Source organism: Mytilus trossulus, chromosome 3 (assembly GCF_036588685.1).
Source record: "Mytilus trossulus isolate FHL-02 chromosome 3, PNRI_Mtr1.1.1.hap1, whole genome shotgun sequence".
Taxonomy (NCBI): domain Eukaryota; kingdom Metazoa; phylum Mollusca; class Bivalvia; order Mytilida; family Mytilidae; genus Mytilus; species Mytilus trossulus.
This window is the reverse complement of record NC_086375.1, coordinates 88,290,245-88,303,898: the sequence shown is the minus strand read 5'-3', so window position 1 is coordinate 88,303,898 and position 13,654 is coordinate 88,290,245. Positions and strand designations below refer to the sequence as shown.

Sequence of the window (13,654 nt, the reverse complement as noted above, 5' to 3'; positions counted from 1 at the left end):
TAGTTTTATAGCTAGCATAATCTCTGTCTTATATCACAGTCGCAACAAACTCCATTATATTGACGACTAGTGAACACAAAAAATGGCAAAAAAGGGGTACAGCAGTCAACATTGTGTCATCATCTTAATCGCTATAAAAACAAAGGGGAGTGAAGATAACCATAACATGCAACCAGGAACTGGTTTGAGAATAAATGAGTTTATCACTAATGATAATAGAAAAACAAATAACGTGGAGTATATTCATTCATGACACAATATCAATTCACGTACGGCAAAACAGACAAAAAACAAACAAAGCCAAGTACCAGCGCTTTTATTGCTGTTCTTCGTGAATCTTTCAATGACCCTTTATTACATCATTAATCATTTCACCTTGGTTTTTTTTATTTTCATCCGAGTGATTGTTGGGGTTTCCGTGGAAGATGCATGTACTTTAACGTATCTGCCATGTACAGTAAACATATGTGCAGATATCAGCTTACTCGTCATAATTTAATGAAACATTTCCTTTTAAAGAACTTTAAAAAAATTTATGTAAAAACACATCAACGTATTTTCTTTGTTTAAAAGGTAGAAAATGTCATATATATATATATATATATATTCTATGAAATATATGTATGTGTTGCAAGTCAGAAACCTCGTTTAAAATGTTTTAGATATGTTATATCGGAATAATTAATTTGTGTTTGCTATTTGGGGAATTTTGTTCATGTGTTACAGGGCTTTTATAGCTTCGTATTATTCAAATGACTCGATACGGTTATAAACGTCTATCGTTTGGTACTTTAATTTAGGATAGTACACCTTTTAATAAACCACTATGCGAGTTATTCAGTATGCACCTCACTTTGTATCTGCTTTATTTTAGTTGCTACGGGGTTTACTGTAACAAGTATTTGATACAGTTCTGAAGCTGAGACTCATGCTTCACTTTTGCGTGATGTAATTACAAGGTGGTCGTATAAGTGGAGTAAAGTTACATTTCTTTGTCAAATATAACAAGATAAAATTATTGTTCATAACAATGACAGAGAACTTCAACATGATCATGGTCATTGTCGATGTATAATATACTGGTTCTAAGCTAACAACATCGGAGATAATTATAAATACCAATGATAACTGTTTTTATGTAACTTAGATTAATATGCAATTTATTTTACCGTTTTCTCCCATCATAAAATGTGGATAAATATAGAAATGAAACCATATGTGTCCATTGGAGTTGTCGACATTTAAATAGAATGTTTAATTTTTGCTATTTGTTTGAATCCCACATTAAATCTGTTAGCCAATTATTCATTTAACATACAAAAAAGGTACTATACAACAAGTTCTACTTTAAATGAAACCTTGCAATACTTTTTTTATTGATTGGTTTATTGCTGTTAGCTTAACGTACAATAACAAATAAGTCATGTGTATTCAACAAGTTAACAATAAAGATAATAGTAAGCTTCTTCATATAGTGTGTTAACCGGAATAAATGACGAACAACTGAGGGTTCTTAGCCAGGAAGCTTTATACACATAGTATGATGGAATAAGGCGTAAAAGTATTTAGCATATTTTGTTTTTGGCATTTGATAACGTACTTTCTGTTTTGGATTTTCCTAATTACATGTATATTTGTCATCTTATTTATGACTCATGCATTGACCCTTTGATATATTTCGCCTTTCTTTTACGTGTGCCTTATGTCGTGAAGACGATCTCCTTCCCTTTCCACGAATATGAACTACGGAACTAGACTGTTTGACGGGTTTGTAAAAACATGAGCTACAAAATTGGTTACACATGTTGAGCAGGATACTCTCTAGAGCACCAGATATCACCAATAGTTTTTGGTGAAGCTCGTGTTGCTTCATTTTTAGTGTTTTATGTTGCGTCTGGTGTACACCACTGGGTTGATGCCACTGCTGGTGGACGTTTCGTCCCCGAGGGCTTCACCAGCCCAGTAGTCAACACTTCGGTGTTGACATGAATATCAATAATGTGGTCATTTTTATAAATTTCCTGTTTACAAAACTTTGAAATTTTTGAAATACTAAGGATTATTTTTTTATCCCAGGCATAGATATAACCTTGGCCGTATTTGGCACAACTTTTTGGAATTTTAGATCCTCAATGCTCTTGAACTTTGTACTTGTTTGGCTTTATAATATTTTGATATGAGCCTCACTGATGAGTCTAATGTAGACAAAACGCGCGTCTGGCGTACTAAATTAAAATCCTGGTACCTTTGATAACTAATTATATATAAATAGTATTATAAGTCTGTTTTTTTTTCCTTTTTTAGACATTGCGTTGTCAATTGTCTTTTCGACCTACAATAAGTTGAATGTCCCTCTGGTATCTTCATGAGGCTCGAATTAATCAATTTCTATTTTTGACAATTAGAAAGATCACCAACTTTATTATCTTGATCTTATCCTTCCCCTTGTCAATACTGAATTGTTTATTTTCGTTCAAATACGATGAACTCATGTATTTAAGTTGGACTATGGAAGAGTTTGACAAATATAGATTAAAATAACTGATTGCCACGTCATAGCTTTTTCGTAAAATTTGTTATCTCTTTCTTCTGTAGATGTTAATCATGGTTATAGCTAGTTGTTTCTTAGTATTTCATGTGATAATTTGCTTAGGTATAATCAATGACAAATCATTTCCAATTATTCTCGTATTGATTTAATGTTGATGGCTATCACAAATTATTGAGTGGTTTCTCTTTGCCAGGTAACAAAGGTATATAGAATGGACAATGAACATAAAACTGACTGAACGCCATGCAAGCTTGTAATATCCCTGTACAATAACATACTAAGTATTGTGTTATTGGTGAATCCTTTAAGTTCTAGATGTCGGTATTGTAGTTGCCTTGAGAGGTTTCATGACATTACGTCTTTTTCTTCTTTTTTGTATTTCATTTTTTAAATTTTGTAAACAAAACTTAATAGAAAAATGCACGTGCGCATTAAATTCATTATATACGGTTCACTACAGATCAACTACGGATCTAAAGAGGATTTCTAAACGTACTTGTGAAACCGCCTGCATCAAAATACAAAGACAACTTTTAAAAAACAATATATAAGAATACTAGCATTACCTTAATCGGCATAGCCATTGTTTGTAAAGTTAGGTATATGCACAGGTTTTCTTATATTCATTTGTAATAAACAATAAACAACTGGTGAATATCACAGCATGCGTAAGTTCTACAAATTTCAATTTTGCATGCATCTATGCATATAACTTTGTTATTTCCCGCTGAAATAATATTGGAAACCGACAAAAATGGCTATAACAAACTACAGTTGTTATTGTACAGTGTATACATTATATTTTTATTCTCTACGTGTCCTCTTCTTATCTGTCATCTTCCTCCGCCTGTTGATACGTGGATCCAATAGTGTTTTTGTATAAAACGCTTAAGATATCGTGTTTTCTTTAATATATATATAAAGGGAAACTGAATATTTTAAATATGTACCATAATGTGTTTTCGTCTTAACAATGACTATGGATGCCAAGAACATTAGACAATACCCAATATGGTCTAACAAATCATGGAAAAATAAGCATCATAAGTATATATAGGAATAAACAGTCATGAACCCGAACGTTATTTATTCTGTTAATAAAAAAATAATAATAATGATAATATTCTTAATAATAACAATGATAATATTTATAATAGCAACAACAATAAAAATAAGGATAAACACACATGTCGATAATTCAATTGATATTAAATCATTTCGGTCATCCTATAAATCGCTATAACAATACTTATATAGTTGGAAACTATTGATTACTTAAAGAGACGTTCTTGTTCTCCCGTCCCCTTTGTCAAGTATACTTGTAAGTTCTGTTGTTCCTGCATCAGATAACCTATCCTCCTCCTGCTTACCATAGCAACAACAAGACACATCTTTGCATAATACTTTCTTAAATACTTTTCGGAAATTACCACCGCATATATAATATACAAGAATATTTACAGATGCATTCAAATAGTACATAACCTGAAATACGTTACCAATCGTTCGTTCCGTCGGGTTTACTTTCATGCCATTTTTCGTTGAAATTGTTTCGATGATAACTTTCAGTTTGAAGATATGTATAGGCGTATGTAGACATAGAAATGTTATTGATACAGCCGTCAGAAGCCCGGTTACTGTACCATACGACGGCGTCGACCTGTATTTCCTCCTATGATGTCCAAGTCTTAGTCTTCTCTTCGATGTTCGGAACCCTTTGTACACTATTATGAACATAAGTGTTAATATAATAATTAATGGTATTATAAGAGTCACTGCGGTGTCAATATAGGTAAGAACTAATTGGTAATTTTGAAATTCTTCTTTCGTTACGCAATAGTATGACTGGTATATTTCTGCTATTTCGTTACTCCATAGTGGCATATTATAAATACAAAATGATGAAAATGTTAGAAAAAGTATTATCATCCATGCTGTTTTAGATGTGCAGTACAGCTTGACAAGTAAAGGATAGGACACACGTACATAGTTTTCTATCGTTACACATACTACACACCATACTGACAAAAAACTACAAATGTATGCCAGGAATACCATTATGTGACAAATACCGGTGGTGTGAAATAGCCTCACATCAAGAAAATCAAACCATGCTATGAACAACGTTGCAAGAAATCCGTTGTCAGTGACAGAGCGTACACCAAGAAAGACACAACATGAAAATCCACGTAAAGATCTTCCTAAAAACAAAACAGTGGACAATGTATTTCCTATAAATCCGATTATACATAGAATCGGTATTGAGTATTTCCGCATATCAAAATCTGTACCGCTAGTTGGCGCTATAAATGTTCCTTCAATATCTAATGTATGGTTATACGAGGTCATAATGTCTGTTTCAAGGTCGACTGATATATAAAACATGAAGTATACTTCCGATGAGAATACAACTGATATCCATCTGGTTTTCTGTACCTACATAAGATAAGGAAAATTAGAGAAATTTTGTTTAAGTTCTATTCGCAATTAGTCATTATGTTTCGTGTTAATTTCAATGAATACCCTTCGTAATGTAAACAGATTTGATAATTTTTATATTAAGTTTTGATGAAAGGCATACCAACTTGAATTTGAAGAAATTTTTTGGTGCGTTTTTGTGTTTTTTCTAGAGTCTTGTTTGTGTCTTAATCCAAAGTTCTACCGAACATCATGTCATTCAATTTTTACCAGAGTTGAGTTCAATATCGTAGCAGCTACGTAGCCGCTACATAGCTGCAATCAATATATATGTAGCAACTAGTCTATAGGTTCACGTTTAATAGTCAAAATCTACGTAGCACGACGTAGCGGCTACGATATTGAACTCAACCCAGGTGACAACTCACTATTTCTGTGACGTATAACATATCGTAAAGTTTAAATGGTTATGTTTACCCATGCGAATGCCAATGGGAAAGGGATGTAATTTTGAGAGGCACGCTGTAATATCTTACTTGTTTTCTTAGTTGTTACTCTAAAGTGTACTACTACTACAAAGTGTCCTTTTTTTTCCAATTATGTCCAACAATGGTTGTTAGTTCTATATTATTGATTGAGCTACAAAACTTACGAGGCTACAGTATTTTATGGTATTGTTTTAACAGGCAATGATTTCTATTTTTTAATATTCTTTTTAAGTTGTCAACTCTTTTAACAACCTAGATAATATAACCTGCACTCATATTGAGTCTTCTTCAGTTTGTATTTATGAAAACAGCTTGACATTATTTCTTTATTCTTCCAATTGGTCTTGATTAAGTAAGAATTTTCTATAATTAAGAGTTCCATTCAGGATAGACATTGCGTGAAAGGAAGCAATTATGTCTTGTCGTTTCTACAAAAAAAGGCGTTTTAATTTTCTTTCGGATATACAGGTAACACGTTTGCTTTGTCTGAAAATCATAACTGCAGATAAGATGCAGACATTAGAAATGGATAAAACTATCATGTACATAAAAAATATGTATTTACTTCCGTGCATATATCTATCTTTAAATGTCAGTTATGAATTATGCATATACCTCCGTGTAACAGCATATGTTTTTTTGAGAATTGCAAGTGTACAAATGAAATGACAATCTATGTATATGCCTCTGGCCTTTGTAAGTCTTGTATGATTTTTAATTTTATTTTCTTGTGGATAATTCGGAGTTAAGTATGACACCATTATCACTGAACTAATAAACACATTTGTTTAGAGGGCTGCTGAAAGACGCTTTCGGATGCGAGAGTTACTCGCTGCATTATTTAGAATCATTAGTCGCCTTTTGCTGTTGTCTGCTCTATGGTCGGGTTGTTGTCTCTTTGACACATTCCTCATTTCCATTTTCAATTTTATACATTTAAAACGTTTAAACCCGCTGCAATTGTATGCACCTGTCCTAAGTCAGGAATCTTATGTTCAGTAGTTGTTTGTTGATGTGGTTCATAAGTGTTTTCTAATTTTGTATATAGATTATACCGTTGGTATTCCCATTTGAATGATTTACATTAGTAGTTTATGGGACCCTTTTGTGTTCTAAGTGACTTTTAAATTGTTCCTTTTGAAATTGTTATACGATGATGACTGATGTATCCATATTTTGACTATTGTATTGATTGTGTCTGTATATTTAACGCATCAATGTAAATATAACGGAATTTGACGAGACTGTCATTGAAGTTAGAGGGTTAGCGCTATAGAACCAGGTTTAATCCACCATTTTCTACATTTGAAATGCCTGTACCAAGTCAAGAATATAACGGTTCTTGTCCATTCGTTTTTAAAGCGTTTTGTTATTTGATTTTGCCATGTGATTATGGACTTTCCGAATCGATTTTCCTCTAAGTTCAGTATTTTTGTGATTTTACTTTTTATTTTTTATAGCTTGCTATTCGGTGTGAGCCTATGCTCCGTGTTGAAGACCATACCTTCACCTATAATGGTTTACTTTTATAAATTGTAACTTGGATGGATAGTTGACTCATCAAGGCACTAATGCCACATCTTTTAATAAATAGGTACGTTATAAACAGATACTCAATCTAATTTTATACACAACAAAACATAGAATATATATTTATTAAGGTATAATAAACTAAGATACATACTACATGATATACATACAATAAAATAAACATCATTGGAGAGATTAGTCTATAGAATCGACCACACTACTCGATTGCAAATTTATAATGGCATCGGTCACGTGCTATATGACTTCACTCTTCATGCATGAGGCACTATAAGGTGCACGTGAAAAATAGTTTTGTGTGTATAAAACCAATTTATTTAGGTGAACCTATATAAATAACCCACAATTATTTATCTCTGGTGTTAAATATCCTACTTTTTACAGAGCACGACGATTTAGACGGCCCAAAAACAGTATAAATTATTTTTTTCAACAACATACATACATAAAAACATATACGTTTTTGTTTTGTACTTTACAAAAAGATAATAGAAACATTCAGTCTATTTTGCACTTTCAGTTAAAATTAAATTTCATTCTTCTTTGACGTGAATTGTTTTTCGATATAATGTAAATAATTATTCAAATAATTCATATTGATTTAATATTTATATTAATTTTATTTTTGAAGCGCTCTTGACTTTGAAGGGTTTTTTTTACATTAAAACAGAGATGATCATGATCAAAGTACATGTGGGAAGATATTTAATTGACGTATATATACCCAACATCCACTTTCTCAATAATAATTTGTATCAATACATTTAGGTCTCGTGACAATAAGAGTAGTTATATATTAATTGAAACCTTATTGTTGAAATTGTGAACATTGTTTTAAGAAAAGTAAGTATATAAGAACAATTCAAAATAAAGTTTTGCTCTTTCAACCAGAACAGAAATAAGAGTATGCGCACTTATATCGTGTATATTTCGAGCGCAATGGAAACGTGTCAAAAATAACTTCGACTCAGACAGTATGAATACCATAGTTACTAATTTTTTACCTGCATCAAATGTTATTGAATGAATGAATGAATACTTTATTACTCCCGACATATCGTCAAACAAATTATTTGATATAATGAATCATGAATTAGTTATGGCTTTTTTTACACAGCAGTTAATTTATATAAAAAAATATATAACTGCTTTTTATTTTCTCAGTACAAAAACGTCATTCGACATTCCGTTAAAATACTTATTTCCTAAATATATGCAAAATGATTCTTTTTACACAATGTTATCATATGTTACGATTTTATGCGTTCATTGTCATTCACTTTTATAAAACACAAGATTATTACACTAAGTCTCAATAATAAACATGTCCGCCTCTGCTTACCGGATTTACTCTCTACGTTGAATATTCATTGGTGGACTTGGGGTGTTTTCTGCTGTATGGTGGGGTTGTTGCTAAATATTAAACGAATCCGTTTTCTATCTTATGTTAAATATAAAACATTTTTTTAAAGAAAAATAATTGGATGTGTACGGATTGAGTGTTTAGTCTTAGAGGCATGATTTTTTTATTAGTTGTTAGTGGCTTTGAACTAGCTGTCAGATAACTGCGAGTACTCTCAGATCTGTTCATTGTGTCTTTTTGTGTCGGGATGTATAACTACCCGGCCACGTCGACTTTTATTTTTTGTCTATCTGATGAGTTAAGCCTTTTTCAACTGATTTTTATAGCTCGTTCTTATGTTGTACTGTTATACCACTGTCCCAGGTTAGGGAGAGGGTTGGGATCCCGCTCACATGTTTAACCCCGCCACATTATTTATGTATGTGTCTGTCCCAAGTCAGGAGCCTGTAATTCAGTGGTTGTCGTTTGTTTATGAGTTACATATTTGTTTTTCGTTCATTTTTTTTTACCTATATAAGGCCGTTAGTTTTCTCGTTTGAATTGTTTTACATTGTCTTATCGTGGCCTTTTATAGCTGACTATGCGGTATGGGCTTTGCTTATTGTTGAAGGCCGTACGGTGACCTATAGTTGTTGATGTTTGTGTCATTTTGGTCCTTTGTGGATAGTTGTTTCATTGGCAATCATACCACATCTTCTTTTTTGTATAAGGTTCACGTAACATACAACGCCTTTTCGTTTTGTTTTGTCATTTACCTTTACATTAGAAGTATTATCCTTTATTGAACGAGGATGGTCATAAGAATAAATCTGAAATCTATTTCTAATTTCTATGATAAATTGTTTTTTTTCTCCATTCTGTCTTTATTATTAATACTTATATTGTATTATAACTATTATTTTTTTATTTTTTTTGACACAGGATTTTTCAATGTATAGGGGCTGCTTTACATGTTGTTTATTATTTCTTTTTATAATATCAATACTGTTGAACTTGTATCACCTTAATGTCATATCACATTTTAAATGTATGCTTACACAAGTATGATTTAGGGGGGGCAGATGCCCGGGCCCCCCTTTTTGGGAAAAAAATTGGTTGCTGATATAGGGAATCACTGAAGCGTGACTGGAGCGGGCTCCCTCTTAGGCAGTCAGCGGGCCCCCACTTTTAAAAATGTCTGGATCAGCCACTGTACACTATCTTAGTGTTATATCCATTCCATTCCAAGACTCAAACGATCTCAGAGTGATATGTAACTACTATAGTAGAATGCCCGTTAACGTTAATATATCTCTTCAACTGTTTCAATTCTTGTATGTACATGGCTTTCAAATACTTGGTTTTGAGCGTTCCTGATGAATGCAAATCCAGTGAAGCGATTCGAACACAATTACATTAACATGTACTTTTCATAACATAGTGTTTAAATTCACTGCAATATGCAAGGATTTTGTATAGGGAAAATACATTAAAATATAACACTTACAGTTTTCACGAAAGGCAAGTTTGAAGTTTAGTCACTATTCTCTATATCCATGACCTTACGTATTACGCTGTTTTTTCCATGCAACTACAAGTTAAACTATTGTATGAAAGAGGGCAATGTCCATTCTTATATTAGATGTATTGTAGAACTCTAAATCGCAATGGTACTGCAAATCGCGATGGTCACGCTCATGTGGGATGTTTTGCCACTATTTGAAAGTCACGATGTGGCATTTTGACGCTATCTTGTTGTATAAGCTACCATGAAGTGCGATGGTGGTAACGCTAAAGTGTTGTGGTTTACAATTCAATTATTGCATAACAATGTAGATGCCAAATTGTTTGTTTTTCAGAATTTTTAAGTTTATAAGGGCCATATAAACTGTAAATGCCAAGAGAAACGGGAGGATTAGTAGATATGGAAATGTTAACCTTCTGTGGCAACTTTGTTTCTTTTAAATCTATAAAAAGTTTCTTTTTTACATACGATGGAGAGTGACATTTTTTTAATACATACGGGTCCGCAGATAGACTCTCTGTAATATTGGCGTTCATTATCACTGAACTAGTATATATTTGTTAAGGGGCCAGCTGAAGGACGCCTCCGGGTGCGGGAATTTCTAGTTACATTGAAGACCTGTTGGTGACCTTCTGCTGTTGTTTTTTTATTTGGTCGGGTTGTTGTCTCTTTGACACATTCCCCATTTCCATTCTCAATTTTATCTCTGTAATATGATATTACAGAAATGAGGGACAAAAAAAGATCAAATGTTAATAAGAATTAATTTATATCCACATGTAGAAAATCAAACAGGACGACCACTAATTTATTTTCCAACTGTGGTTAAGGACAGACAAAGATATTAATGAATGAAGATGTATATACTTACAATTAAAAAAATCTACATTTGCTTCTCAAAATCATTTGTAGACTTTAAACAAACTACCATCTTCAGATAAACGATTGCACATTATATTGAACGGACCATCGCGCTTCAGCCTAGATCATCATTGTTCAGCGTGACCATTGCACTATAGATTTGCAAATCTTAGTCCTAAATATTTTCTGCCAATAATTAAGATTTTATAAATATGCAAATGAAACGTATTCAAATGCACTCATTCTTATTAATTAATCGATGTTCTTTTTAAGCACTTGTTATCAGGATTTCACATGGAAATATCCTTACCAACATTTATGATAGATGAAACGACTTTTTGTCTTTCTTATTTTTGATATTCATTTTATTGAAAATGATAGCCATAATGCAGTGTATATATGGTGGAAGTATGATTCCATTTGCAAAAAAAATCATTAAAAGTTATTTAACGAATCCAAGTTTTCATTGAAGTATTATTTATAAATACAATCAGAAATAACAAAAATTGCCTATAATTATGTATCTCAACGGGTCAATATATTTATAAATGAACGATACAAAGGTACAGTATATGAATATGCTTTTTTTTATTAAGTAACTAAGTTTAACATAAAAATAAGGAGATGTGGTACGATTGCCAATTAGACAACTTTTCACCAAAGATCAATGAAAGAGGATGTAAGCAATTATGGACAACAGTACGACCTTCAGTAATGAGAAAACCCCATACCGACAGCCAGCTATAAAACCCCAGTTTATTTAACTTTACCTAAACAAACTAATAGTTCTTATTGATGTACATGGTTTAAATGTTTGTTTAGTTCCCGGTGTTTGTTGTCTTGTGTTTCTGTGTATATCTGTTTACCTTTTGCAATGTAGTAAGAAAAGAAATAAAAAAACTTTAAAATTGACGATATAAGTTAAATTGTGTTATTAATTTTTTTATTCACATACCTTGAAAGATAATATACTTTAAGAATTGTAATTCCCGCAAACACACTGAAGGCTCCTCATTAATTTGATATCGTTGGTTGTTAAATTACAATTCACAGTATGTTAAAGTATTTCACTTATAACTGTACAAATAATCCATAATTGGCTGTCTTACAAAGTAATATTGACGAGGGAAGCCTCGACTTGGATATTACCATCAGTCGACAGTGGCGCATTGTGAACGCAGAAAATCCAATACAACGAATAACTGAAAGTTAACAGTTTGGTGAAATAATACCTTGCTTTATTAAGCTGACATTGACAAGATTACAAATATTTAATATTCAGTAATACAAACAGAACAAACAACATGCAATATAATATGCACACACAGGCACTTGTTTCTATCCATACGAAGGTCGACTATCCATATAAATAGAAGAAGGTGGCTAACGAAAATTTTTTTAAGTCACAACAGTCTCCGCTTGGGACACTTTTTCTACCCTTCAACTTAATACTAAAAATATCTAACTTAATTGAATCGATTCAGTGAACGTTTTCCTTTAACACTACATTTATTTCATAATCCCCACAGTGTTCCTCTTCACGGTAATCTACTCTCAATTCACTAAACCATGTCATGTGGACTACAGTCCATATATAACGATAATGACCAGTTATTCATTGATTGTTGGTTGCTTAACGTCCAGTGGCAAATATTTCATGCGTATTCAGGACAAGAACAAGTTCACAATAAATACTATAGGTAGGTCTTGTAATAATAGAAGCCATCTGGGATGATGGTCGGGGAAATTTGGACTGCCATTATCTATATAACAGAAATTTAGCTTGGCAGCAGGCCACCTACGGACCCCTCAAAGATATTTGAAAAGGTTTTTAACGTACAAAGAGCGTGGCAATCTCCTTACACGAGGCATCGGATTTAACGTTCCCAATCTGACCGGACGTGACTGCGAACTTGATACATCCCGCTCAGCCAAACAGACGCCCCACTTCGACAAGCGTTTTACTGCCGGTCGGAAGAAGACCAAGTGACCATATTTCTATTCCCCAGTCACCCTTTGGGGCGACCAGTTATTCAAGAACTATTATATAATTATTGAAAAAAACGTAAACAAACAACGACAAACATTTAACGAGTGAGAATGACTGGCCTCTACAACATACCAGTTAACGACGGTTACCGTCACACGTTGATTTACCGACACGATAGCTCTGTGTCTCCAGTCACGGGCGACATTTCTTATCTTTCCATTTTTGTTTCGCATCATGGTGTTTATCTATTACTTGCGGTCAAGATATACGCCATAAAGTAACCTGTGATTGACTGCTGAATGATGTAGCAAAGATTATGTTTCTTGAATTTGTTTGGAAACACAACAGGAAGGTGAGCAGAAGTCATAAACGCATACTCTGAATTGCGATCGAGTTTAATTACACAATATGAATATTTGAGATCCGTGTCGGTGATATTATCGCTAAAGCATAAAAAGCAAAATCACAAAATACTAAACGCAGGGGAATAATCAAATCGGAAAGACCCTAACCATGGCAATGACATAACACCGAGAGTGCAAATTTATACATTTTGTATTACGCGTTCACGTTCCCTCATCTGTATAACTCATTGCTTTTTTGTCAATTCGCACTTTGTATCATAGCGCTTATGTGTATAAAATATAGATAGAAGTATCTAAAAAAGAAATAAAATAAATATGTCTGCTGAAAATAAATGTATAAAAAAATGGCAATAAACACAACAAACTAAAAATGAAGCTATTTTATATCATTGCAAAATGCACTACATTCCTTTTGGAAAGGTTAATATTATGTAATGAGTTTGAATTTATATGTAGAGTGATTGTGTAAATGTACTTAGAAACCAGATACAGGTGTAATTTTTTCAGATGAATTTTTTTCTTGGTTTATGTATTCGAAATTGTTTGTTTTTGCTTTTGACAATTAA

General features: G+C 32.7%; 1 protein-coding gene across 1 annotated transcript; it reads right to left on the bottom strand.

Annotated features, from left to right (window-relative positions):
* Nucleotides 1-3,739: 3,739 nt before the first annotated feature.
* LOC134709822 (somatostatin receptor type 5-like) lies at nucleotides 3,740-11,833 on the bottom strand. The gene is made up of 2 exons (XM_063569958.1): nucleotides 11,689-11,833; nucleotides 3,740-4,987 (listed from the first exon to the last, which is right to left on the bottom strand). Exon 2 carries the CDS (start codon nucleotides 4,934-4,936, stop codon nucleotides 3,827-3,829), a length of 1,110 nt encoding a protein of 369 aa, XP_063426028.1. The 5' UTR covers nucleotides 4,937-4,987; nucleotides 11,689-11,833; the 3' UTR covers nucleotides 3,740-3,826.
* Nucleotides 11,834-13,654: the final 1,821 nt, after the last annotated feature.